This window comes from Rhodofomes roseus (assembly GCF_022264815.1).
Source record: "Rhodofomes roseus strain CIRM-BRFM 1785 chromosome Unknown C8Q71scaffold_20, whole genome shotgun sequence".
Lineage (NCBI taxonomy): Eukaryota > Fungi > Basidiomycota > Agaricomycetes > Polyporales > Fomitopsidaceae > Rhodofomes > Rhodofomes roseus.
In genome coordinates this window covers 566,199-586,466 of record NW_025952976.1, presented here as the reverse complement: position 1 = coordinate 586,466, position 20,268 = coordinate 566,199, and the positions used below count along the sequence as shown (strand labels likewise).

General features: G+C 54.6%; 6 protein-coding genes across 6 annotated transcripts; 4 read left to right on the top strand and 2 right to left on the bottom strand.

Annotated features, from left to right (window-relative positions):
* Positions 1-660: 660 nt before the first annotated feature.
* Positions 661-2,620, top strand: C8Q71DRAFT_251560 (uncharacterized protein). Its single transcript, XM_047917307.1, has 4 exons — positions 661-908; positions 963-1,125; positions 1,184-1,280; positions 1,345-2,620. The coding sequence occupies exons 1-4, from the start codon at positions 809-811 to the stop codon at positions 2,299-2,301; spliced, it is 1,317 nt and encodes a 438-aa protein (XP_047775822.1). The 5' UTR covers positions 661-808; the 3' UTR covers positions 2,302-2,620.
* A 1-nt stretch (position 2,621) lies between these two features.
* Positions 2,622-5,576, bottom strand: C8Q71DRAFT_251495 (glutamate-tRNA ligase). The gene is made up of 9 exons (XM_047917306.1): positions 5,338-5,576; positions 5,123-5,285; positions 4,573-5,069; positions 4,301-4,509; positions 4,079-4,246; positions 3,916-4,022; positions 3,693-3,858; positions 3,471-3,627; positions 2,622-3,421 (listed from the first exon to the last, which is right to left on the bottom strand). Exons 1-9 carry the CDS (start codon positions 5,542-5,544, stop codon positions 2,768-2,770), a joined length of 2,328 nt encoding a protein of 775 aa, XP_047775821.1. The 5' UTR covers positions 5,545-5,576; the 3' UTR covers positions 2,622-2,767.
* Positions 5,577-5,680: 104 nt separating this feature from the next.
* Positions 5,681-7,819, top strand: C8Q71DRAFT_840055 (S-adenosyl-L-methionine dependent methyltransferase). The gene is made up of 12 exons (XM_047926512.1): positions 5,681-5,890; positions 5,956-6,012; positions 6,074-6,149; positions 6,203-6,213; positions 6,266-6,358; positions 6,408-6,481; positions 6,532-6,685; positions 6,737-6,833; positions 6,897-6,997; positions 7,050-7,119; positions 7,171-7,260; positions 7,317-7,819. The coding sequence occupies exons 1-12, from the start codon at positions 5,814-5,816 to the stop codon at positions 7,791-7,793; spliced, it is 1,377 nt and encodes a 458-aa protein (XP_047775820.1). The 5' UTR covers positions 5,681-5,813; the 3' UTR covers positions 7,794-7,819.
* Positions 7,820-10,243: 2,424 nt separating this feature from the next.
* C8Q71DRAFT_776276 (uncharacterized protein) lies at positions 10,244-12,226 on the top strand. Its single transcript, XM_047924647.1, has 9 exons — positions 10,244-10,366; positions 10,421-10,475; positions 10,536-10,620; positions 10,935-10,999; positions 11,059-11,199; positions 11,252-11,358; positions 11,421-11,460; positions 11,533-11,812; positions 11,872-12,226. Exons 3-9 carry the CDS (start codon positions 10,599-10,601, stop codon positions 12,051-12,053), a joined length of 837 nt encoding a protein of 278 aa, XP_047775819.1. The 5' UTR covers positions 10,244-10,366; positions 10,421-10,475; positions 10,536-10,598; the 3' UTR covers positions 12,054-12,226.
* A 734-nt stretch (positions 12,227-12,960) lies between these two features.
* Positions 12,961-14,130, top strand: C8Q71DRAFT_251097 (uncharacterized protein). Its single transcript, XM_047917303.1, has 3 exons — positions 12,961-13,337; positions 13,398-13,493; positions 13,551-14,130. Exons 1-3 carry the CDS (start codon positions 13,080-13,082, stop codon positions 13,965-13,967), a joined length of 771 nt encoding a protein of 256 aa, XP_047775818.1. The 5' UTR covers positions 12,961-13,079; the 3' UTR covers positions 13,968-14,130.
* A 924-nt stretch (positions 14,131-15,054) lies between these two features.
* On the bottom strand, positions 15,055-16,442 carry C8Q71DRAFT_251186 (uncharacterized protein). Its single transcript, XM_047917304.1, has 2 exons — positions 15,374-16,442; positions 15,055-15,290 (listed from the first exon to the last, which is right to left on the bottom strand). Exon 1 carries the CDS (start codon positions 16,328-16,330, stop codon positions 15,500-15,502), a length of 831 nt encoding a protein of 276 aa, XP_047775817.1. The 5' UTR covers positions 16,331-16,442; the 3' UTR covers positions 15,055-15,290; positions 15,374-15,499.
* Positions 16,443-20,268: the final 3,826 nt, after the last annotated feature.

Here is a 20,268-nt window from a genome sequence, read left to right as displayed (position 1 = left end):
TCCTTCGTTTGTTTGAAGAAGCTTGTTCAGGGTTCGCATTATTCTGGAAATGCCCCAGAACGTGTCGCGGAGGTATTCGAACCACCGTGACATCGGTGCAATGCTGACGTTGGTAAGTGCGATGTTGCCGAGACCGGAGCGGCTCCACTGCATTTATATGCTACGAATCATTACCCTGTCAATGCCTCGTGTATAGTGTTCCAGTCATGCTCGAGCGATCCAATTTGTGCGGCGCCCGCCGCACCAGTTGCTCGAGGCTAGCGACAGGAGTGTGTTGCGAGCATGTCTACAGCATACTCGGGCATATGCTTTACCGCTACTCAAGAAACCTTCGCGCGCAATGTATTGATCTTCGTCCCTCTAAGGTTCATTGTGGCGGCCCGTTTGGTAGTAGCGGTCGAGAGGCGCGAAGGGCGCGACGAACTACGACGGTTGCCAAAAAGGGCCTGATGCGCCATCGGTTGAACGATCGTGGATCATCCCAACTCTACATTTGCATCGGACCTGCATCTCGGGTTGAATTATGCCCGCCTCACCGCTGCAGCTGGCGTATTATTGTGTGTGTGAGTCGGCGATGCACTCTGCCTAGCAACCCAGGTCCCACTGACAAGAACAGCCACCTCACAATAACCGCCGTGACGATCTGACAGTTTGGCGCTGATCGGACAGTCTCGTATATACTGAGAGTGCAATACGGACTCGGACATCTATCGTCACTCACCTTTGCCCTACCTCTCTCCGTCATCCGACTCATCGCATCATCTGGACCCTTCCGAGTACAGTTCGTGATCTGCGGTAACGCGCACTAATGTCAGACGATCATGTTCCGCGTGGTTTTGGTGGGAGGTTTCATGGACTGGTGGCGCGTGCGAAAGCAGCTCTTCGAGGAAAGGACAGTTTAAACGAAGGTAGCTAACGGGCCAACATTAGTTGTCAGGACACTCACTGCAGACATCGTACAGATGAACTGCGATTCCTCATTGCCGAAGATGGAGACGTCGGGCCTATAGCATTGCCCCATAGCCCCAATGCATCGGAGTCTGATGAAGATCTGGACGTGCTATTGGAGCCTCCTGATAGAAGCCGCACCCAAGAGGTATTCGGAGCCTGCCAGTCCGCCATTCGGTGGGTCAACGCAAGCCACTTTCGCTGCAATAACTTACACCTAATGACCTATGCACAGAGTCAGTCGCAGGCGATTGTGGGTCGTTTTTGGCATCTTGTGCCTATCCCTCGTTACCTATGCAACCGTGAAAACTTTGTTCTGGAATGACATACAGGTCAGGTCAGTTTGCACTGCGTGTGTCTCAGTTACTGACAAGCGGTGTACACACCGCATCCCAGCCCATATGGAATGGGCCTACAACGTTCCCAGAATACAGCACTGCCCTGGGCTGCCTGAACGCTTCCTACGTCTCTGAGCCGTCTGTCTTCGAGATCCCCGTGCCCTCGGATGGCACGCACTTAATGGAGGTCACTGGAAGTATAGTCGGGACGCTCGTCATCGTACAAGGAGACGAAAACGCTACGCAGGTCCAATACGAGATGAAGGTAATGGCCGCCGAAGAACGTACGTTCAACGTCATTCGTCGCGAGGAGGCTCAGGGCCCCAAGGGCGTGATGCGTATGAACTCGATCGGGCTCTCAGACCCGGACTCGCACCCGTGCCAACGCTTCGACATCACCGTCCACATCCCGCCCAACCTTCGTCATCTCACCCTGAAGACAGAGGGGACGACGCACCTCCTGTTCGACAGAAAGAGCACCGTCTCGCTCTCCTCGCTCACCGTCGACCTCAAATCCCACACGTCCTCGCAAAACCTCATCCTCTCCCACATGGGTGTCCAGGCCGACAGTCTCTCCTTCAGCATAGGTGGCGGGTGGATCTCCGGGAACATGCTCCTCGTAAAGGACATGTCCCTTATTCAATCCGGATCGTCGGCGATGCTCGTCGACGTCGTACCCTCCAATTCTCCCGCTCTCACGTCAATTCCCGCTGTACTGCGCACGCAGTGCGGGGGTGGTCGCTCACATATTACGCACCGGCACTTCTCTGGTGCAACCCACAGGCGGATCGACAGCGTGCATAGTGCCACGGGTGGATGGCTGGAGATTGCCTACCAGAATTCTGCTTTCGAGGGTTCGGTGGAGGTCACTGCACGCCAATTGCGTGCGAGCGGAAGGCTGTCTGGGGCAGTCAAAGACGGAAACAGAGTCAGGAACAAGGTGTTCCAGGTAGGCATTCAAGGCGAGGATCGAGTGCGGGTGGAGAGTCAGGGATACGTGTCGTTCAATGTATGATATGCTGTCTGGCGAACCACCTTCAACATATCAAACTGCAGCCTTTGGCGTCGAGGTAAAAGTGTATGCTTTTACAATGGTGGGTGTATAGCCCATCGAAGATGCCGGCGATAGGAACGCCAGTGAGATATGTTCTCGGTTATAATATACGATGCAAGCATCAACATCTGCTACCACCGCCAGACATGTCACACGCAGGGAGTGACTATGGGACGTTGGACGTACTACAGAACCCGGCTAGTGGTTACCAAATCCGGCGTGGGGCCGCTAGGTTGATCAATCAGTGGCGACTCGAGGACAGCCATTCGTACTGCGGCCAGTGAACCGACTAGTCTGTCCTCTCTCATCCGCGTTGTGCATACTGTAACCTATCTGAGGGTGCCATTTGCGACACAAGCATCATACATGTACACGTACACTACTCGTGATACTGCTATATATTCGCGGACTCATCCGAATCCAGACCCTACGGCTCGTACACATTCTTCACCTTGTACATCTTCGTATCCGCAGGTGTCTCCAGCTCGCCTTGCCCATAAATCGGGTCGACCTTGTACATCTTCGTGTCCACCGGGATTGCAAACGCTGCCTCCCCACTCACACCCGCACCTGCGCCACGGCCGCCCTTCTCCGCGATCTCCTTCTCCTCCTTCGCCGCCTTCCCGGGCGCGTTCGCCACGGGCGCCGCCTTGCTCGCGATGCTCGCCGCGCGCCCGTCAGGGATGCATATAAACTCCCTGCTGCCCGTCTCCTTCGATACGCCGTCATATATGTAGTACCCCTTGCGCTCGAACTGGATGATATCCCCCTTGCTGAGGGAGAGCACGTTCGCGTCCGCCCACGCCTCCTGGCGGAACTCGCTCAGCGGCGTGACGAAGTCCTTCACGTCGTCCTCGTCCTCGAGCTTCTTCTTCGTGATCAGGTAGTCGTAGTCGAGCAGCGTCGCGTCCACGAGCGCGTGCGCCGGGTGTGCTACGGGGTCGGAGAGCCAGGTGATCTTCTTCTTGGTCTTGCGGAAGTCGCCGGAGAGGTGGAGGTCCATCGTCAGTGCGGTGATCACGCCGTTGGCATCAATCGTTTTGGAGCGCACGATGGCATTGCCCCAGTCCATGAGAGTGATCTGCGGCACACTAAGCTTAAGCATTTGAAAGTGGGAGAGGCGAACAAACCTCCTCGTTGTCGTCGAAGGTCACTGCATCCTCCTGCTCGACAAGGACGTTGCTCGAGAAGACCGTGTTCTTCTCTCCCACCTCGGGGTTCTTTTTGTGCTTCGGCAGCGTCTTCACCTCAGGCTCAGACGGCCCGCCGTTGATGGTGACCTTCACCCTGCAATAGGAAGTAATCTCAGCTTCTCCGAAACTTTTACGAAGGTTCCGCCAGAGCATACGCACATGCCGGTCTTGTTAATGGCCCAGAACCGCGGTGCAACCTGATCGATGATCTTCTTGTTCAGCGTCCAGAGCGAGTCCCACTCGAGCGAGACGATCGCCTGCGAGGGGCCCTGTGCGAGCATGAACTGCCGAAGAGCCTCAACAGTCAAGCCACGCCGGCGGATACCTGCAGACGCAATGACTGTCAGGGAGGGTATGTGCGAGAAGACATAGATGAACGCACCCCGAACGGTCGGGAACCGCGGGTCGTCCCATCCGTGGACGAAGCCCTGGTCGACGAACCAGTGGAGCTTGCGCTTGGAAAGGAGAGTGTAGATGAAGTTGAGACGGCTAACGAAGTATGAGCGACCTATTCTAATTGTGTCGGTACAAAGGATCTATCTCACCTAAAGTCCCAGATACGCACAGGACGCAAGCCGAGGGCTTCGATCATCCAGAAGTACTGCGGGTTGCGGTCACGATACTCATTGGTACGGAGGGCATGCGTTACTCCCTCAAGCGAATCAACGATAGGGCACGCGAAGTCGTATGTCGGGTAGATCTTCCATTTATCACTGATGCGAATATGTTGAGTTCAGCGAACATACGCGTATAGATCGATAGCTTACCCTGTGCGATGATGAGGAAGGAGATTGCACCGGTAAATGACAGGGTCCCTGAGAGCCTTGTTCGGGTTGTCAACGCTCATTTTTGCGCGGATGCACCAGCGCACGCCCTCCGGAGAGCCTGTCTTCATCTCAGCGAAGTGTGCGAGGTTGTCCTCGACACTATCGTCCCGATGCCTAGATGCGATACCATCGAAGCGCTGCTGACGCATCTATTATGTATTTCCATGAGCACCTGAAGTTGTGAAACGAAACAGAGAAGCGCAAAGACACACCTCCACCTGTTCAGTGTCGTCGGCATATGCCTTGCCCGACTTGATTATCTTGATGGCAAGTTCATATAGCTGGTCGAAGTAATCGGACGTATGCGAGACAGCATCTCCCTTGATATCCAGCAACGCCAGATCCTCCAAGATCGTCTCCTCGAACTCCGTGCGCTCCTTCGTCGGGTTTGTGTCATCGAAGCGGATGAGCAGCTTCCCCTTGTACATCTGCGCAAAGTACTGGTTGAGCATCGCCGCCTTCGCATGGCCGATGTGCAGGTAGCCGCTCGGCTCGGGCGGGAAGCGCGTCACGACCTTGCCCATCTCCGCGCCCTCGAGCCCGAGAGCGAAGGATGCGGCGGTCTTGTTAGAGCGCGCCTTGTTTGACTTGGCCTCGGCGAGGCTGGCGAGGACGAGCTGTGTAGACTCGAGGGACTCCAGTTGCGTGTACCACCGGAGGAGGTGGACGTGCTTGTTATTCTTGAGGAGTCCAACGACCTTCACACTTCCTAGCGGTATTCGATCAATACACTTCATGCAAGATGGTAGGTTCCGGGCTTGCCTTTCAGTGCACCCCATACGATCCAGTCTGCCGCGGAGACATCATGACCGACCAGGTATGTACGGAAAGCAAGATGGTCATCAAGAGAATCGAGTGCCGCGACGATTTGTGGGAACGCGGTCACGGTGGGCAGGGACTTCGCCAAAGCGAAGTACGCTTGCGTCTGCGCGTGGTTGGTCAGTACACATCGGCCAGCAAAGATCACTAGTACATACTTTCGAACTATCATCAGAGAGACCACTCTCCTTCGCAAGAGCTTGCACGATCTCGCCCTCTACGGAGATCGTTGATCCATTGAGCTCGAGCGAAAGACTTGCGCCCTCGTCGAAGGCGAGTTCGGCCTTGCCAGTGTAAGTTGCAATCGATGCCGCTGCATACGGGAACGGCGACAGAGTCGCGGAAAGCTTGAGTATGCCAGCCATCGCGGTGAGGATGGGAGGGAGGCAGAGAAATCGGGCGGGCAGACTGGGTGACTCGCCACAACCGCGATCTACACCAGATCTGATCGGGGTTGCCCCGGTAGGTCCCCGAAGATCCATCGTCATATATTGCAACGCACTGACACTGAGCATTCACAAGTCGTGCGGAACGCCTGAAATACTAGCCCTCCATAGGTACTGTACATCTTTTATCACAACCTTTGCATGTTAAGGAGATACATACAGACAAGAATCCGATTTATGATGCGGTAATGCATCCCCGCAATCCATATCGAACGGCGCCCGACTTCGCGTCCCTTACGGACGTGTATCCTGCGTTGAAGCCGCAGTGAGTCCTTAGCTCGGTATTGGAACGGAGATAGGACCCGCTGATGTGCTTGTGCGCCCGATTAGTCTCCTCACTACACCGAGCGGCGTGTCGATCGACTTCCAAAACGAGACTTCACAACGGTCTGTCTTGCACTTCAGCAATAGACGACGACAAATCCCGATGAATTTTGAATTAGGATAGACGACTCACAGAGGCCCTGTTACAGCGAGATTTCAATTTGTCAATAAACCTACCAGAGGACCGGTTATGTCCTCCGGTACGTCTGCCCTGTCGATGTCTCTGAGTTACGTACTGATGGGCGAAGGCTAGGTGCCAAATCGGTGCGTGTTGTAACGTTTTTCGACATGTAGTGAACTGACAATCGTTGCGTAGGCTGAACTATGTCTTGTGGATTCAAGACATAGTCCATGCCACGTATCTCACTGAACCTTCGAATCCTCTCAGAACCATCACAGGCGTCGATATGTTGGCCGCTTTCATATGTCGAAACACATCTGTTGACAGATACCTCCAGAGGAACGGGGGCTTCGGCAATCTATCCTCTTCTTGGATGTCAATCTAACGTTCATTGGAGGTTTGTTGCTACGGGTCTGTTGATAAACTGCTGTACGGCGCGGCGGTGCCTGATGTTTTTATAGACATCGATGGGAAGTCACTTCACTACGCTCAGCTCAATATACATGGCAACAATCTCCAGAGCCGGATGAAGCTCGTGAAGTCCGAACCGGGCGGGCCTATCCTTCGTCATGTCCTCACCACTACCCTCCAGTCCCCAAGCCTGTCAACCACAGAGTAAGTGGGCGTCGTCAGCTTCAGCGACGAACGGTGTTCATCCATGCATAGGATGTCCTTCGACTTCACGATGTGCAATCCACCATTTTACAGCAGCAAAGACGACGTACAACGTTCCGCCGAAGCCAAGGAGTACCAACCCAATGCAGTAAGTTCCACTACACGTCAAGCATGAGTCTCTCTCACTGACGTGCCCTTGGTTCGAACGTAGGTGTGTACAGGCGCAGATGTAGAGATGATCACCCCCGGTGGAGAAGCAGCCTTCGTCTGCAAGATGGTCTCAGAAAGCCTTGAGCTTCGGACTCGTTGCCGGTCCGTCTTCCAGTCCTCCCTCCACCCCGCTGCATCTAATTGACCCGACCAGCTGGTACACGTCCATGCTAGGCAAGCTCTCATCGCTCACAGAAGTCGTCAACGTGCTACACGGGAACAAGGTAGGGAACGCGAACTATGGGGTACGTCACAACTAATGGGTGTCCGCACAGATCGACAATTACGCCGTCACAGAGTTCGTGCAGGGGCAGACACGGCGGTGGGCTATCGCCTGGTCATTTGGCGATGTGCACCTCCCAGACGTGCGTATCCCTCTTTTCTCATCCTGCGCGCCCCTCCGGCTGATTCTCCTCTACAGTCGATCGCGCGGATATCCAGTCCGTCGGTCCATTCGCTCATGCCTGCACACAACACCGTACAACAAACATATCCACAGTCAACATCATCACTAGATCACCTCTCATCCGTCGTCGCATCCATCTTATCCTCCGTCGAAAGCGTCTCGACACGGCCACTGATCCCACGCGATGATGAAACCGCATCATCAGCGCTGACAGGCGCAGACGTGCTAGTGACGGCAGCACGCGATACGTGGTCCAGGGCGGCACGAAGACGCAAGATGCGTGAGGCCGTAATGCAAGTGGACGAGGAACTGAGTGTAGCCCTCGTATGTCGGGTCGCCTGCGCCGCCCTAGAAGAAGACGACCCCGCTGCCAGAGCGAGGGGCGTGGCTGAATCCCTGGTGTTGCAGTGTCATTGGGTAAAAGGCAGCGACAGAGGCTTGTTCGAGAGCTTCGCAAGTCATTTAAGTCGAAAAGTGTCCGCCGCATTGTAGAATACATCGGATAGACCCAAGTGCCAGTGGATTACACATATGCGGGAATAGTCGTACAACGGGAGCGACCATGAGACATGAGTATACTCGACCTGTCTTGGCGTCGGGATTCACGGGGTAATTTTTGGTAATGGGCTTCAGTCCAACTGCATAGAACGTCCGCCGAGAGGCCATGGGGCAAGTAGGCGGGCCGGCGAATGCCGACAATAATAGTATGTACGCGTTGAGCCTTAGCCACACACGCGTAAGCGCCGATCAGACAACAAGTGCGCAGGGGCTAAACTCACCCTGAAACCCCTCCCCCATCCGCCACAGCATCACCCCTCATATTCCGTCACTGAACCTTGGCACACAAAAGTAAATCAGCAGATCCACAGTTGAAATCGAGAATACGTACGTGCATTTGCCTTCCGCCTGAACCTACATGAATCGTCGTGTTGACTTCATGTTGTGGCGCTAGTATCGCAATGATGAAGGACACACCCGAGACGCGTCCTTACCGGTGCAACAACATGCATACCACCGCAGAAGACTTGTTGAACGAGATTCGGATGCAATGTCGTTTGAAGCTTTGTCAACCGCTCTTCTCTGCCGCACCGATGCCATCGAAGGGCAGGGACAGCTTCACAGCCATCCTGGACCATGATTGGGAATTGTGGCGAGGTGGAGTGCGTCTTGTAAGCACAAAACAGAACACGGTCGACAAAGGATGTTTGGTGAGCGAACATGCAATGAACCGTCAACTGTTGTGTGCTTACTTAGGTCGTGTGGCAACGCCACAACCAGGACGAGGATAGCCAGTGGGCAACTTGGCCACCTCCTCATACGCTCCCCGGACAACACACTCCCTTGACAAGCACCAGGACCGCGCCGAGCCCTGGTCAGTGGCCGGAATGCACCCCAGAGAGCGACCTGACCACGGCAATCATGAACCATCAGGCTTCGCTCTGGGCAACGGTGAGAGGAGCCTCCTTGTATCCATTGCACCGCATATCGAGCCTAACGTTCTCGTTCATCACCAGGGTCTCGAGAATGATGCGGTCTATCACCCGATTCTCCCAGAGGATGTTGGCCAAGGGTACAACTATTTTGACGCTGTGGGGACTGGTGTCTATGCCTGCTGGCCGAACCAAACAAGTCATTATCTGTACCCTGGCGTGAGTAAATATATGGTGAAAAAATTCTGGGCACCCAAGGCTTACATCGATTGTCAGCTCTCGACCAGTTATTATGTGACGAGCGCAAGGCCGAGGTCAACTGGCGCATCCGATGGTGGCAACTACGGGCTACCCAAGGCCGCACCATACGCATCTATGTGCGAAGCACTGGGAGACGCGGTGAGTATCGACATGGATATGTGCCTGTAACTCTCACTTACATGGGCCGTCAGATCGCACCATCGTACGGAGAACTCGTGGAGATCGAAACGACAAACGAGGTCCTGCTGGTGATGCTCGAAGAACACAGGACAAGGCGGGTCAGGGAAAGGCAGCAGCGTGAGCGCCATTGGATACAACAAACAAACATCTTGCCCGTTAGCGAGCCGATGGTCGAAAATGCGACACTACCGGAGGAGACGCAGGCAGATGGCTTCACTATCACCCTCGACCTGGCAAAGCTATCAGGAAGCCTGTTTCCGCGGGTGGGATCCTCCGCCACATCGACTACCGCTGTCTCTGGCCCGCAAGACATGTCTGCATCTTGCGGGTGCGAGGGCAGCATAGAGACCGACGCGACCAAAGCGGAACTAGCCTCAATCCATCGGACGGACAGCCGTGCATCACATAAGGCGCAAACCCTTGGACCCGACGTACGCGATGGACGCTCGCATGACCAGGCAAGTACTGGCCGCCCATCGCCGTCGTTGTTCCCGCCGGAGAGTCTAGAGGTGGTACTCTCAGTGCTCCGACCTGCCGTTCAGCGAGGGAGAAACGAGCGCAAAGGTGATGAGCGAAGGCGAGAGCGGCGCTCAGACGCCTCCCAGAGGATGACGGAGATAGGGGCGGCACAATGGAAGCCAAACGGTGTTCCCGTTATCTTGAGGAGGCCAATTCTACTCAACGAGAGGGTGACGGATCAGTGACATGGGGACGTTGGCTGCATAGGAGAAAGGCAGACGTACTGGCGAAGACACCATCACTGTGACTATATACTTAGACGACTTTGCTTGGAATTACTCGGTGCAATTGGATGGCTAAATTTCAGTGGGGGCATTGCCAGTGATCAGTGTCGATTATGCCACAGGCTTCAGCGTCGACACCAGGAGGGTATCATTGAGTGTAGTGCGACAGGATCGGCACACGCGATTGTATTTTACTGCTCGACAGAGAGCGAGGACGGTCTCAGTGCCAACTTCAAGACTGCCAGCGTAGCATCGATGTCAAGTGTAGATTCCTAAAAGGGCGGCGCTGTGCCCGTCCGCCAGAGCCCGTGACTGACACGACGCGCCTGTGGCTGAGCTCAGAGCTGCCACCCGCAGCTCAGAATCCAGATTTACTAGTCAGTCAACAATCAGTCAACTCGAAGCATGGTCAATGTGCATCAATGCACGCCCACGGCTTCTCCGATTTGATGTGAGTTGTATCGCTGTTCACAATCTAGCCTCAGAGCGAATGAGGTAGATGAAGCCCCCGTAGTTGCGGTGCTGGTAGTGAGGCTTTCTCACGGCGGAGTATGTGCTAGGCATGTGTTATCTCAATGCGCAAGCAACCTTCGTCGTCGCTTGCTGACGAGAGCCTGTAGCTGTCTTGTAGCCTTCTTTGAAGCGAGGACAATATCTTCGAGTCCTGTACCGCCAAGGAGTTCATGTCAGCGAGGACGGGGCTAGGTACGTGATTTGTGAACTTCTCCAGCGTGTTTTTGCCTCCGGGCGGCGCCTCTCCGTCCCATCATTCACTTTGCTGCACGTCCATTGGATGCTACCTAGGACCACTGTAAAGAAGGCGCATGCGCACCGCCCGAACTCCCGGAGTATGCGTACGCGTACTATCGGCACACAGATACTAGTACTTGCCGGTGTGGCAAGAGCATATGGTAGCTACTACTACGAGTCAGGGCTCGGATCTCCTAAATACGCCGTGAATTCGAGATCCTGCGCTGCTCACACTGGCAGGTGAACACTTCGGTCTCCACAAATCTCAGCAATGCCTTCTTACGTGATTGTTGGTGGCTCTCGTGGGGTCGGACTCGAGTTGGTGCGGCAGCTAGTGCGTCTTATCCCGTCTACGTCTCGTATACATTTGATTGATCAGTGAGGACTGTCTAGGCAGTGGATGCAGAGAACGCAGTATTCGTGGTAGCTCGAAACGAGGCGGGATCCAAATACCTCAACGAACTGGTGGAAAAATCGACCACTGGTAACATCCACATCGTACAGGCCGACGTCGTCGAGGCCAGCTCGATGAAGGTGACATGTGACCGACGTTCATTATGTGCATGATCGCTGAATGGATGAATAGGCTGCTGCTGCGAGCGTTGCGAAGGCGACTGGCGGCTCGCTGGACGTCCTCATTCACAATGCTGCGCGTACTGAGCTGACACATGCATTCCGCGGCCTGACTGACTAGTATGTCTGGTGTCTACTTGAAAAGAAGGCCAGAGCAGTGCTGATGTGCTACGTCGTTTCAGTGAAGACGACGACACGCTTGACACGGAGTTCATCCAATCGGTAAGCCATGCCCTTTGCTTCATCTTTACTCGCCCCCTACCGATCACGTTGCTCTCCACTACGCCGTTATAGTTCAAGGTCAATGTCCTCGGTGCAATTCACGCCGTCAACGCCTTCCTGCCTCTTCTTCGCAAAGGTTCTGCGAAAAAGATAGCTATCATCGGCTCGGAGGGCGGGACATCAGAGTACGCTTGGGGCATACGTATCCCAGGCATGGCCGCGTATGCCACGACAAAAGCCGCCGAGCACCTGGTAGCGACCAAGTACGCGGTGCTGCTTGAGCCGGAGGGCTTCACCGTCGTGACCATCAGCCCTGGGCTCGTCGACACACGGGCAACCGCCGTGGAGAAAGGTGAGGAATTTAGGTTATGACGTGCCGCATCATACTAACGGCCGTACTTTTCGTACTAGCCGATCCTGCCGATACAACAGAGATGGCAGGCCAGATCGCGCGGTTCCAGGAGGCATTCACAAACTTCAAAGCATTCACCCCGGAAGAGGCTGTCAGCCGCATCTTGTCTATCGTCGCCGAGATCAGCCCCAAGGACAACGCGTCGTTCTGGTCGTACTACGAGTGGAGGAAGAAGGACTAGGGTCCTCAATTCGAACTTCGGAAGACGACTGGTGATAGTCATAGTGTCCCCATGTCCCTGTATAAGATCAAATGCAACAACGAAGGCAACGCATTAGCGTGGCCCTGTTCGAAACGTGACTGCTAGAAGGGACGGAAAGTGAAGTGTTTAGAAGCAATACACTGATACGTTGTGCCAATTTAGATATATTCCATGTATCTATGTCAAAGGACAATATCCACGTATCAAAACGGAGTCGAGCCCCAATAGAGTATGCAGAGCCATCTGCGCCGGGGGAACAGCCTGACCAGAGGTAAGAGGATCATACGCGAAACTGATCCAACGAGATGACGGTGGGCAAGCCGACTGCGTCGTAAAGGCCACACGAACCCGAAAGTTTTCAGGATCTCGCGTTGGTCCAGCTCGAAGCTCGTAGAGCGTGTTCATGACGGCGCAGTCGATGGGAGTACGCGCACCCTAACCACCGGAGAGATAAACTGGACCGGAAATGAGTCGAGGTGACCGCGACCTAGACAAGACCTTTGTGAGCGATACAGAAAACAAGTGGTGAAGTAGATTAAGCCCCAAATCGCCAGCTACCCCCAATTTCCGTGTTCTTTCTGTGGTATCCTTCGTTATCGCATCAGTATTCATGCAAAGCGGCACCGTTGACAACTCGCTACTTACCTTCTTTGATTATACGTCAATTGGCCCGTGCGCTTGCATCGACAGCATTGCCCGCGCAGACGGCCGGTCCGCTGGTTTGTCGTTCTTCATGGTCGGCAACGGAGATTGGATCCGCTGAGTGACCAGTATGAGCCAGGATAGCCACTCGCGCGTAGACGCCCACTACACGAGGCGGCGCCTATGCTTGCCTTTGTCTCTCCGAGTAGCTCCGAGTCTGCATCGCCGTCAGTTGCTCTTTCATCTCAAGCTGCCACTCTATTCTAGTCGCAGGACATCGGGCGGTCGTCATCGACTCGTCGACGAGATCCACGAGTGTCAAGACCATCACCGTATCATCCCATACCTCTGCCATTATCATCGATGTTCTCGTTGCGTCTATTCAAGGCCGATCATCCCAACGGCACCCTCGCTGAAGATCTGGTCAGAGAACTGGCCAGGAAACCTCACCCCCGCTACTTAGAATGTACACCTGAACTCTTTGCCCAACCGACGCCGTACCAACCTCACCTTGATGGGCGGGTCAAGTTCGCAACCATCCTCGACGGGGAATGGGGAGTAGGTGGCGCAGAGGCTCGTGCTGCAAACACAAAACAGAAAGCGGTCGATGAAGGCCATCACGTAAGAAAACTTTGACAGACTGCTTTATGTTTTGTGCTCACCTGAAGTGCCGGTACCAAGAATGTTGCCTATACAACATGGCCTCCGGTACTGTCGTTCCAGACCGACCAACGCCCAGTAGATGTGCCACATCCACACAATTTAGCCGTGGGTCGAGTGAGTTGTTGAATGCTGTTCTTGTCAGATCATGTTAGTGACTGTGGATCTTTACAGGTGAAACCTTCGTGCGTGACAGGGTTGGCAACTGCTCAACCACCGATTGGACACGAGCGCGCTCAGCTGATACAGCAGCGGCTTAACTATCGCAAGCACTTTTTCCGTGAATTCGAAAGACTAGTCACGGCGCGCATGCTTGCGCAGGAAGAGGGAGATGAGGGTTTGCTCCTCCGTGAGATCATGGATCTGACGCTTGCTGTCGCCATGGAGGATGTCAGTCTGGAGAGGACGACCGAGCCAGAGAGGGCCTTAACACCATGGGAGCAATGGGAACCACAGGCAACCTCTACCCCGCATCCAAGTCCTGCGTCTTCGACTACGTTGCTAAGTCCTATGGAGGCTTGCGGTGCACTTGCGACGTCGACGGTTCATCACGAGTACCTGCGCAGCTCGGGGAAGAGTGAGACAGCATGATCGAAGGTACGTACATCAGCCGCCCACATACGAATCTGGAAGTTAATGACGACTTGCGTATTGTCAGATGTAGAGATGAAAACGGGTGCACACGTACGATAATGCAAACTGGGGTGGGGTTATATCTCATTGTAAATCTCGTTGTTTCTTGTATGAATCGAACACTGGAAGACAACCGTCAATCTGTAAATGTAGATGCGAGCGGAGAGCAATAGCGTCACCGAAGCGAGCCGCCGCTTTGTGACACCATCCGGTGTTGCGCAAAGCTGATCGCATGGCCAGTCGTCACAGAGGGGTGGCACACATGGCGTAGCCTGCTGCTACAATGGGTCTCAGACCAGTGAAGCCACTTGCGCCAGGACTTTGCAGAAGGACAGACGGGGCAGTTCTTTCGGGATTGTGGTATTCACGGTGGATCCTGCAGCCACTGCGACTGGATTGCCTGGCTGCGGTGATCAAGTCATCTGGTATACGTGGTCCCAAACGATCGTACAGAATGCAAGCCGATAACGGTTGGTCTGTGTATCGAAGTCAGCCATCATTCAATCTTGTCCTCAGACCGCGGTTGTTACATACCATGAAGTTTATACTCGCGACGATCCATGCGCATAATGAAGGACAGCTTACTCAGTCATAACCTCCGCTGTATAAGCAAAAACCTCCTGATTATCACCGCCAACGAGTGCATGTCCATCGCAGGATGACCGCACACTTGGGAAATTTCACTGCTCGCGTAGAGCGTATCCACGCCATATGCAGGGCGGGCCATCGCTGTCTCTCCGCCCGTCCGGTATTTCGGAGGTGCAAGGCGCGTGCGTAATGCCATGGATTATCCTGTTTTCATAGCTTTCTCCCAGTCGCCCACTCGCAGACCATCCGTGCTTGCAGTCCGCCGATGTAAGGTTCGGAGCGTGCCGGGATCGCGCTTCGCGAGTTATACAGCAGCTATACAGCCACAGACGCACGGGCGCTATTTGAGGGGAGAAAGCGCTCGTCGTTGCACTTTGCCCCCGACTACACTCATCTCCTCTGCGCACTGCTCATAGAGCATCAGAACGCATCCAGAGACCTGCAATACACCTATCAGCATCATGCAGACAAGCAAACCGAGCGTGAGTGTCTACCCTTTGGCTTCTGGGAGAGGCGATTGTTGAATCGCGACGACGTACCTAGTACGCGGCGGTCGTCAAGTACCGCAAGCCTGCCATCCAACATCGAAGGGCTGCGATCCCCATAGCTGCGCCGACGCCCGAGAGAGAGGCAGACACCGATTTCGCCGCGATCCTGGGACAAGACTGGGAGTTGCACGAAGGGCAGGTTCGCCTTGCAAGCAAGAAGCATTCAGCAGCAAGTGAAGGGCGTCAGGTGAGAAGACGTTCAATGACAGCTGAATACTGCATGCTTACCTTGATATGTATTGGAGTCTGAGATATAGTATACGACGTGGCCCCCTAGGCTATCGGCGCGGGCAGCCGTGTTGACGGGGAGTTCATTCAAGCCAGGGCACCAGCCCTCGACGCTAGTCAGTACTTCTAATGCCGACATTGGTGATAAGAATTGATCCGTTGGGCACAGGACAAGACGATCACTGGTGGCCACCACCATGCACAAGCGGGGTACGTGTCGGCCCTGTCACCCAGAAATGTCCCGCAAGCCCAGGATGAAGGGCCGTGCTGGTCGCCCCAGGCGACGTTCATATCCATGGGCCCAGTATTCTTGGATACGCTCCTGCCCTCTCCTGATGATTGGGAGCCCCTGGAGACGTCGACGCCCCTCCCAAGGTGGACCTGGGAAACCACAAAAGCCAGCTGAGGTACGTCGTGCCCAGTTACGCGCACGATGACTCGCTGACGGTAGCGTAAGGCTAGATGCTCAGAACCGACGCCTGGGCTCGCGAATCGATGGCCGTATGGTGGAGTGTCGGGTTGTGCTGGTGGCAGGAGGTACGGCGGATTGACGATGGAGGGATTGTGGATGCGCGGGGATTGAGAGCCGATCTTGGACAATGCAAGCAAATTGATGCTTTGAATGTATACGTAGGCGAAGACCCGGTGTTGACTTGAATTGGCTGCCCACGATGCGCTCGTCTTGAAATCCAGTGCCTTCGCAGCGAGTGATGAAGGGATCCACTCGCCCCCGGTCAGACATCCGTGGATCCCTGACAGAGGTATCTTCGCTGTCTCGCGATTCGCTTCCTGGCAACGGAAAAAACGTGCGCGACCGTATACAATTCCACATGTCGTCCATGATGCATCCCCTACCATTGTGCGACCCACAGATCTGCTGGACCTGCATCCAGCGCTTAAGGGTCCGAGGCGCGTGCCGGCAACCCGCGCCGCCATTTCCGCGGGCCACAAACGCATAGGCGCTCAATTGAACAAAGAGAGCGCCTGTCCGTACACTTGTCTTCCGACTGTCTTGCCCTCATCGCCAGCGCACGCGCCCTCCACAGAGCGCTATTCTCGTGTAAACAGACCTAAAGAAGACTGGTCAGCAAGATGCAACACTACAGACTCGATGTGAGTGCTTCAGTACCCGACTAACCGAGGGAGGCGATCGTTCATGTGTGATGAGCTAGTACACGACGGTGCACGGCAATGCGCATGTCCCGACGCAAGGCTCGAAACCCGGTGTACGAAGCGGTGATGATGTTCGATGCGAGCCGGATCCTCAGAACCAGCCGTTGCAGAAAGGCAAAGCAGAGACGAGGTAGGTCGTCTGGCACGAGCGCGAAGCCCGCTGATAGAGGTCACAATTCGCGACATAGCAACCCAGCTGCAAACACGAGTCACGTAACGACAAACGATGGTCTACTGGTAAGCGAACTAGCGCCGTTCGTTACTTGGTTCGTGCTTACCTGGGGTGTGGCCACTGTGGCGCAGGCCTGCAATGGCTTTATCCCGACCCGTATACCTCGCCGGGGAGACGGTGTGGCCTTATGTACCGGTACATCGGATGACAGGGGTCTGGGCACGCCTGCCCCTGTGAAATCCACAAGAGCAAGTCAGATTGTCAGTCTTTGTATCGTGACATGCATGACCACTTACTAACCGAGATATAGGGTGCCCTATCAGCCTCTGACTGCAGGCTGCTCAGGCTCCTGGGAACGAGGCGCAACGCCGCGCATGAGCTCGTCAAGGTGAGTGTCTTGCGATACCGGTACTGGATGTTTGCTCAGCTACCCGTCTGTTGTGCGTCGTTCAGAGCGACGCGCGGCTGGACGAAGGCTTCCTGCGCTATGCAACGGATCGGGCCTTGGTGGGTGTTCACTGGGACGCACTCGTCGAAGAGGCTATGGCGAGCGCGTGCAAGCGCTCGAGCCAACCGTCCCCGACCAGTCCAGCGGGTGACGGCTGGATTTCTGGATAAATGCCCGAGCATCGCGACCGCCAATTTGACAAGGAGGAGGAGAATTTGAGGAGAGGCCAGGTTCGAGGCGGTATTCGCAGCAAAAGTGGACGAGCGGTCAGTGGGACCGAAGGAACGCCTGTAGAGGATGCAGTACGTCTATCGTGCGCAAGCTGTCATCGTAAATCTTTTAGCATGGATGTGGGCACTCACTGGTCACGAAGTACTGGGTAGGTCGCCATAGCCGCCAGGAAGTCGGTGTCGCATCTTCGACCATCCGCGGTGTATTTTCACGTATTTTCGGCTTGCATAGATCATACGATCATCGCAACGCCCGCTGGCACCTAGCGATGTCTGAACGGACGCTCGGTCGTGGATGTTCTCGCGGGCCACAATTCAGGAGACGGGTGGCCACAGCTTGCTGGCAGTTATTGAGGGCGTAGAGGGCGTAAGAGACTATCTTCTTTGCGGAAATCTGACCAAGCGAGTCGACCAAAGCGTCCGCAGGGGGTATGAGAAAACTTCAGCATCGCGACGGGCATCGTAGTCGTGGCCACATATGTACGGCCACATCCAAATGGGGCCACCAATTGTGTTGATTCGGCGGTGTGGCTGAGCCGGACGATCCCGGCCACTCGTGCGACGCGTCACGACTGTACAGTGTACACAGTACAGCACCCTCTATCTGCGTCTCTACCAACGCGTCGCGGAGACCGAAAGCCGAGCGCAGTAAGGGACACAATATTGGCTTTCGAACATGAGACAATGCAGATACTTCTTTCGAACCGCTTCCGTGTCACTTCGCTGTCCATTCCAGGTCCATTCCACCCTGCCCGACGCAGCTTTCAAGTCCGACGGAGTTGTGTTCGTCTACTTCGTGGCAAAGCCCCAAGCATTCAGCAAGATCACCTCACTCTCTGCCGCATATGAAGCTCAGCATACCACGCACGTGCGTCGGTAACTTCGCCAACTACTGGCTCCTAGTAGTTCAGGCTGCTCAGCACGCCCTTGGACGGAGCCAAGGTGACGAATTCGCCTCACTGCTCCACTGAATGGGTAAGAACGCCCCGGGGAAACACTTGCTCACTAGTCGACTCAATAAGGTCAAACATCGCGACGTACGTCTCGCATCCGTTCCACCATTCTACGTTCGACTCGCTTACGCTAACTCATCGATTTTTCAAGACGTCTTATTGCTCTACGAGTAGTCCTCGAGTCATGAGTAATCTTGCGAAGAAGGCGCAAATACCGTGACATCATGAGAATATTTGACTTGCGCAACTAGCCATGTGCGTCGCGCACCATGTTTTCATGGTGTCTTTAGGAGTCTTTGTCGTGCCCCCAACGGTCACGATCAATGACAACTGTCCAGACAAAACATGCTGAAGGTGCAGTCTCGCTCGAGTCAGTCTCTCTGTCCCATCTTACGTGAACGTTCTCATGAATCATTACGGTCCGTGCCCGTGTTCAATAGCCACATGACGAAGCCGCACTCGCCCGCTCGAACCTCCAAGTAGGCGAGTCACGGATTGACGGGGCTTGAACACTCTAGGATAGGCTGACAGTCATGGCAGATTGGACGTTCAAGAACGGTGAAAGCGCGAGAAGACCGCTCGGGCTCCGGAGGTGCTATGCGCTTAGCATCCGCAGATTGTGTCGGGGCGGGGAAGAAAACACGACAGCTGCCACTGGGAGTAGAGCTTTTTGCGGGGCGAGATGTCTGCACTGGCATCATAGCTTACGGTAGCCAAAGACTCAACTGCACTCGTGCCTCCTACGTCGTAGTCGTTGGCTCTCGAGGCGTCGGACTCCGTACGGCAGTTGGTATGTCAGTCGTCCTACAGAGTATCCCAGTGCCTGTGCTCAGTAATAAAGGGATATGTAGGTTGAGAACACGGATAAAGTCGTGTACATAACAGTCCGAACCAAGGCAAGGTCCACGCAGCTCAACGAAGTGAGAACGACCTCCGGCAACAATCATGTCTACGAGGCGTAGTCGAGTCTAGTTCGATGAAGCCAAGTCCATGGCCAGTCCTCCTCGTGTACGGGCAATGTGCTGAGTGGATCACCTGCTGTCTCATTCAGGCTGCCGCTGCGGACATCGCAAAGGTTACTGGCGGCTCATTGGACGTCCTCGCTTATAAAGATGCGCGAACGGAGCTCAAGAACATTTTTATGCTCAGACAGTGGTTCGCCGTACATTGATCATACTGAGTACATTCGCGATCTGCGCTGACACCCATGTTCGATGCAGCGAGGATTGCGATAAACTTGGCACGGAATTCCTGGAATCCATACATCCATTCTACCAAGCCAAAGGCTCATGTCCATGCTGCAATAGTTCAAGGTCGACGTCCTCGGTGTTGCTCACATCGTGAACACCTTCCTGCCTCTTCTCCGCAGGGGTACAGTATCACAGAGATTGCTATCATCGGCACGGAGGGCGGCCTACCAGAGGTCGTAAAGAGGCTGCATCTCCACAGTATTGCCGTGTACTGAACCACGAAGGCTGCTGAGCATACAAAGTACGCCACACTGTTCGTGCCAGAAGGATTTACTGTCGCGGCCGTTATCCCCGGGCTCGCCGATGTCTCTGCGACTTTCTGGAGAAACGTGAGCATAAGTTCTGCTAGCGACATGTCTCTTGTGATGACGGTGTTTTAATGCCACTAGCAGATCCTGCAGCCATCGCGGATGTGGATAGCCAGATCACTCGAATCCAGGAGGTCTTCACGAACTACAAGCTCTTCACTCCTGAGAAAGCAGTTGGTCACATCCTATCCATGGTTTGAACTATGATATCCAATGACATATTCATCATTCTGGCCATGTCTTGACTGGAACTCAAGAAGAAGGATACAAGATGTGTTCAGTTGACTCGAGATTGGAGACGGAGGATATCTGGGGTTGTGCCGCGTGTGTATACAGACGGAATGAAAGTTCCTGGACCACT

What these genes read in the sequence shown, in the direction of transcription:
- C8Q71DRAFT_251560 (XM_047917307.1), top strand. Translation starts at nt 809, where the DNA reads ATGTCAGACGATCATGTTCCGCGTGGTTTTGGTGGGAGGTTTCATGGA. An exon ending in AAAGGACAGTTTAAACGAAG is followed by an intron (nt 909 to 962) that starts GTAGCTAACGGG and finishes GACATCGTACAG; the next exon opens with ATGAACTGCGATTCCTCATT. An exon ending in GCCTGCCAGTCCGCCATTCG is followed by an intron (nt 1,126 to 1,183) that starts GTGGGTCAACGC and finishes ACCTATGCACAG; the next exon opens with AGTCAGTCGCAGGCGATTGT.
- C8Q71DRAFT_251495 (XM_047917306.1), bottom strand. Translation starts at nt 5,544, where the DNA reads ATGGCTGGCATACTCAAGCTTTCCGCGACTCTGTCGCCGTTCCCGTAT. An exon ending in ACGACACTGAACAGGTGGAG is followed by an intron (nt 4,510 to 4,572) that starts GTGTGTCTTTGC and finishes AATACATAATAG; the next exon opens with ATGCGTCAGCAGCGCTTCGA. An exon ending in CCTTCGACGACAACGAGGAG is followed by an intron (nt 3,422 to 3,470) that starts GTTTGTTCGCCT and finishes AGTGTGCCGCAG; the next exon opens with ATCACTCTCATGGACTGGGG.
- C8Q71DRAFT_840055 (XM_047926512.1), top strand. Translation starts at nt 5,814, where the DNA reads ATGCATCCCCGCAATCCATATCGAACGGCGCCCGACTTCGCGTCCCTT. An exon ending in TATCCTGCGTTGAAGCCGCA is followed by an intron (nt 5,891 to 5,955) that starts GTGAGTCCTTAG and finishes GCGCCCGATTAG; the next exon opens with TCTCCTCACTACACCGAGCG. An exon ending in TTGGAGGTTTGTTGCTACGG is followed by an intron (nt 6,482 to 6,531) that starts GTCTGTTGATAA and finishes ATGTTTTTATAG; the next exon opens with ACATCGATGGGAAGTCACTT.
- C8Q71DRAFT_776276 (XM_047924647.1), top strand. Translation starts at nt 10,599, where the DNA reads ATGTCAGCGAGGACGGGGCTAG. An exon ending in GTCAGCGAGGACGGGGCTAG is followed by an intron (nt 10,621 to 10,934) that starts GTACGTGATTTG and finishes CACAAATCTCAG; the next exon opens with CAATGCCTTCTTACGTGATT. An exon ending in TCGAGTTGGTGCGGCAGCTA is followed by an intron (nt 11,000 to 11,058) that starts GTGCGTCTTATC and finishes AGGACTGTCTAG; the next exon opens with GCAGTGGATGCAGAGAACGC.
- C8Q71DRAFT_251097 (XM_047917303.1), top strand. Translation starts at nt 13,080, where the DNA reads ATGTTCTCGTTGCGTCTATTCAAGGCCGATCATCCCAACGGCACCCTC. An exon ending in CGGTCGATGAAGGCCATCAC is followed by an intron (nt 13,338 to 13,397) that starts GTAAGAAAACTT and finishes GCCGGTACCAAG; the next exon opens with AATGTTGCCTATACAACATG. An exon ending in ACAATTTAGCCGTGGGTCGA is followed by an intron (nt 13,494 to 13,550) that starts GTGAGTTGTTGA and finishes GGATCTTTACAG; the next exon opens with GTGAAACCTTCGTGCGTGAC.
- C8Q71DRAFT_251186 (XM_047917304.1), bottom strand. Translation starts at nt 16,330, where the DNA reads ATGCGTTTGTGGCCCGCGGAAATGGCGGCGCGGGTTGCCGGCACGCGC.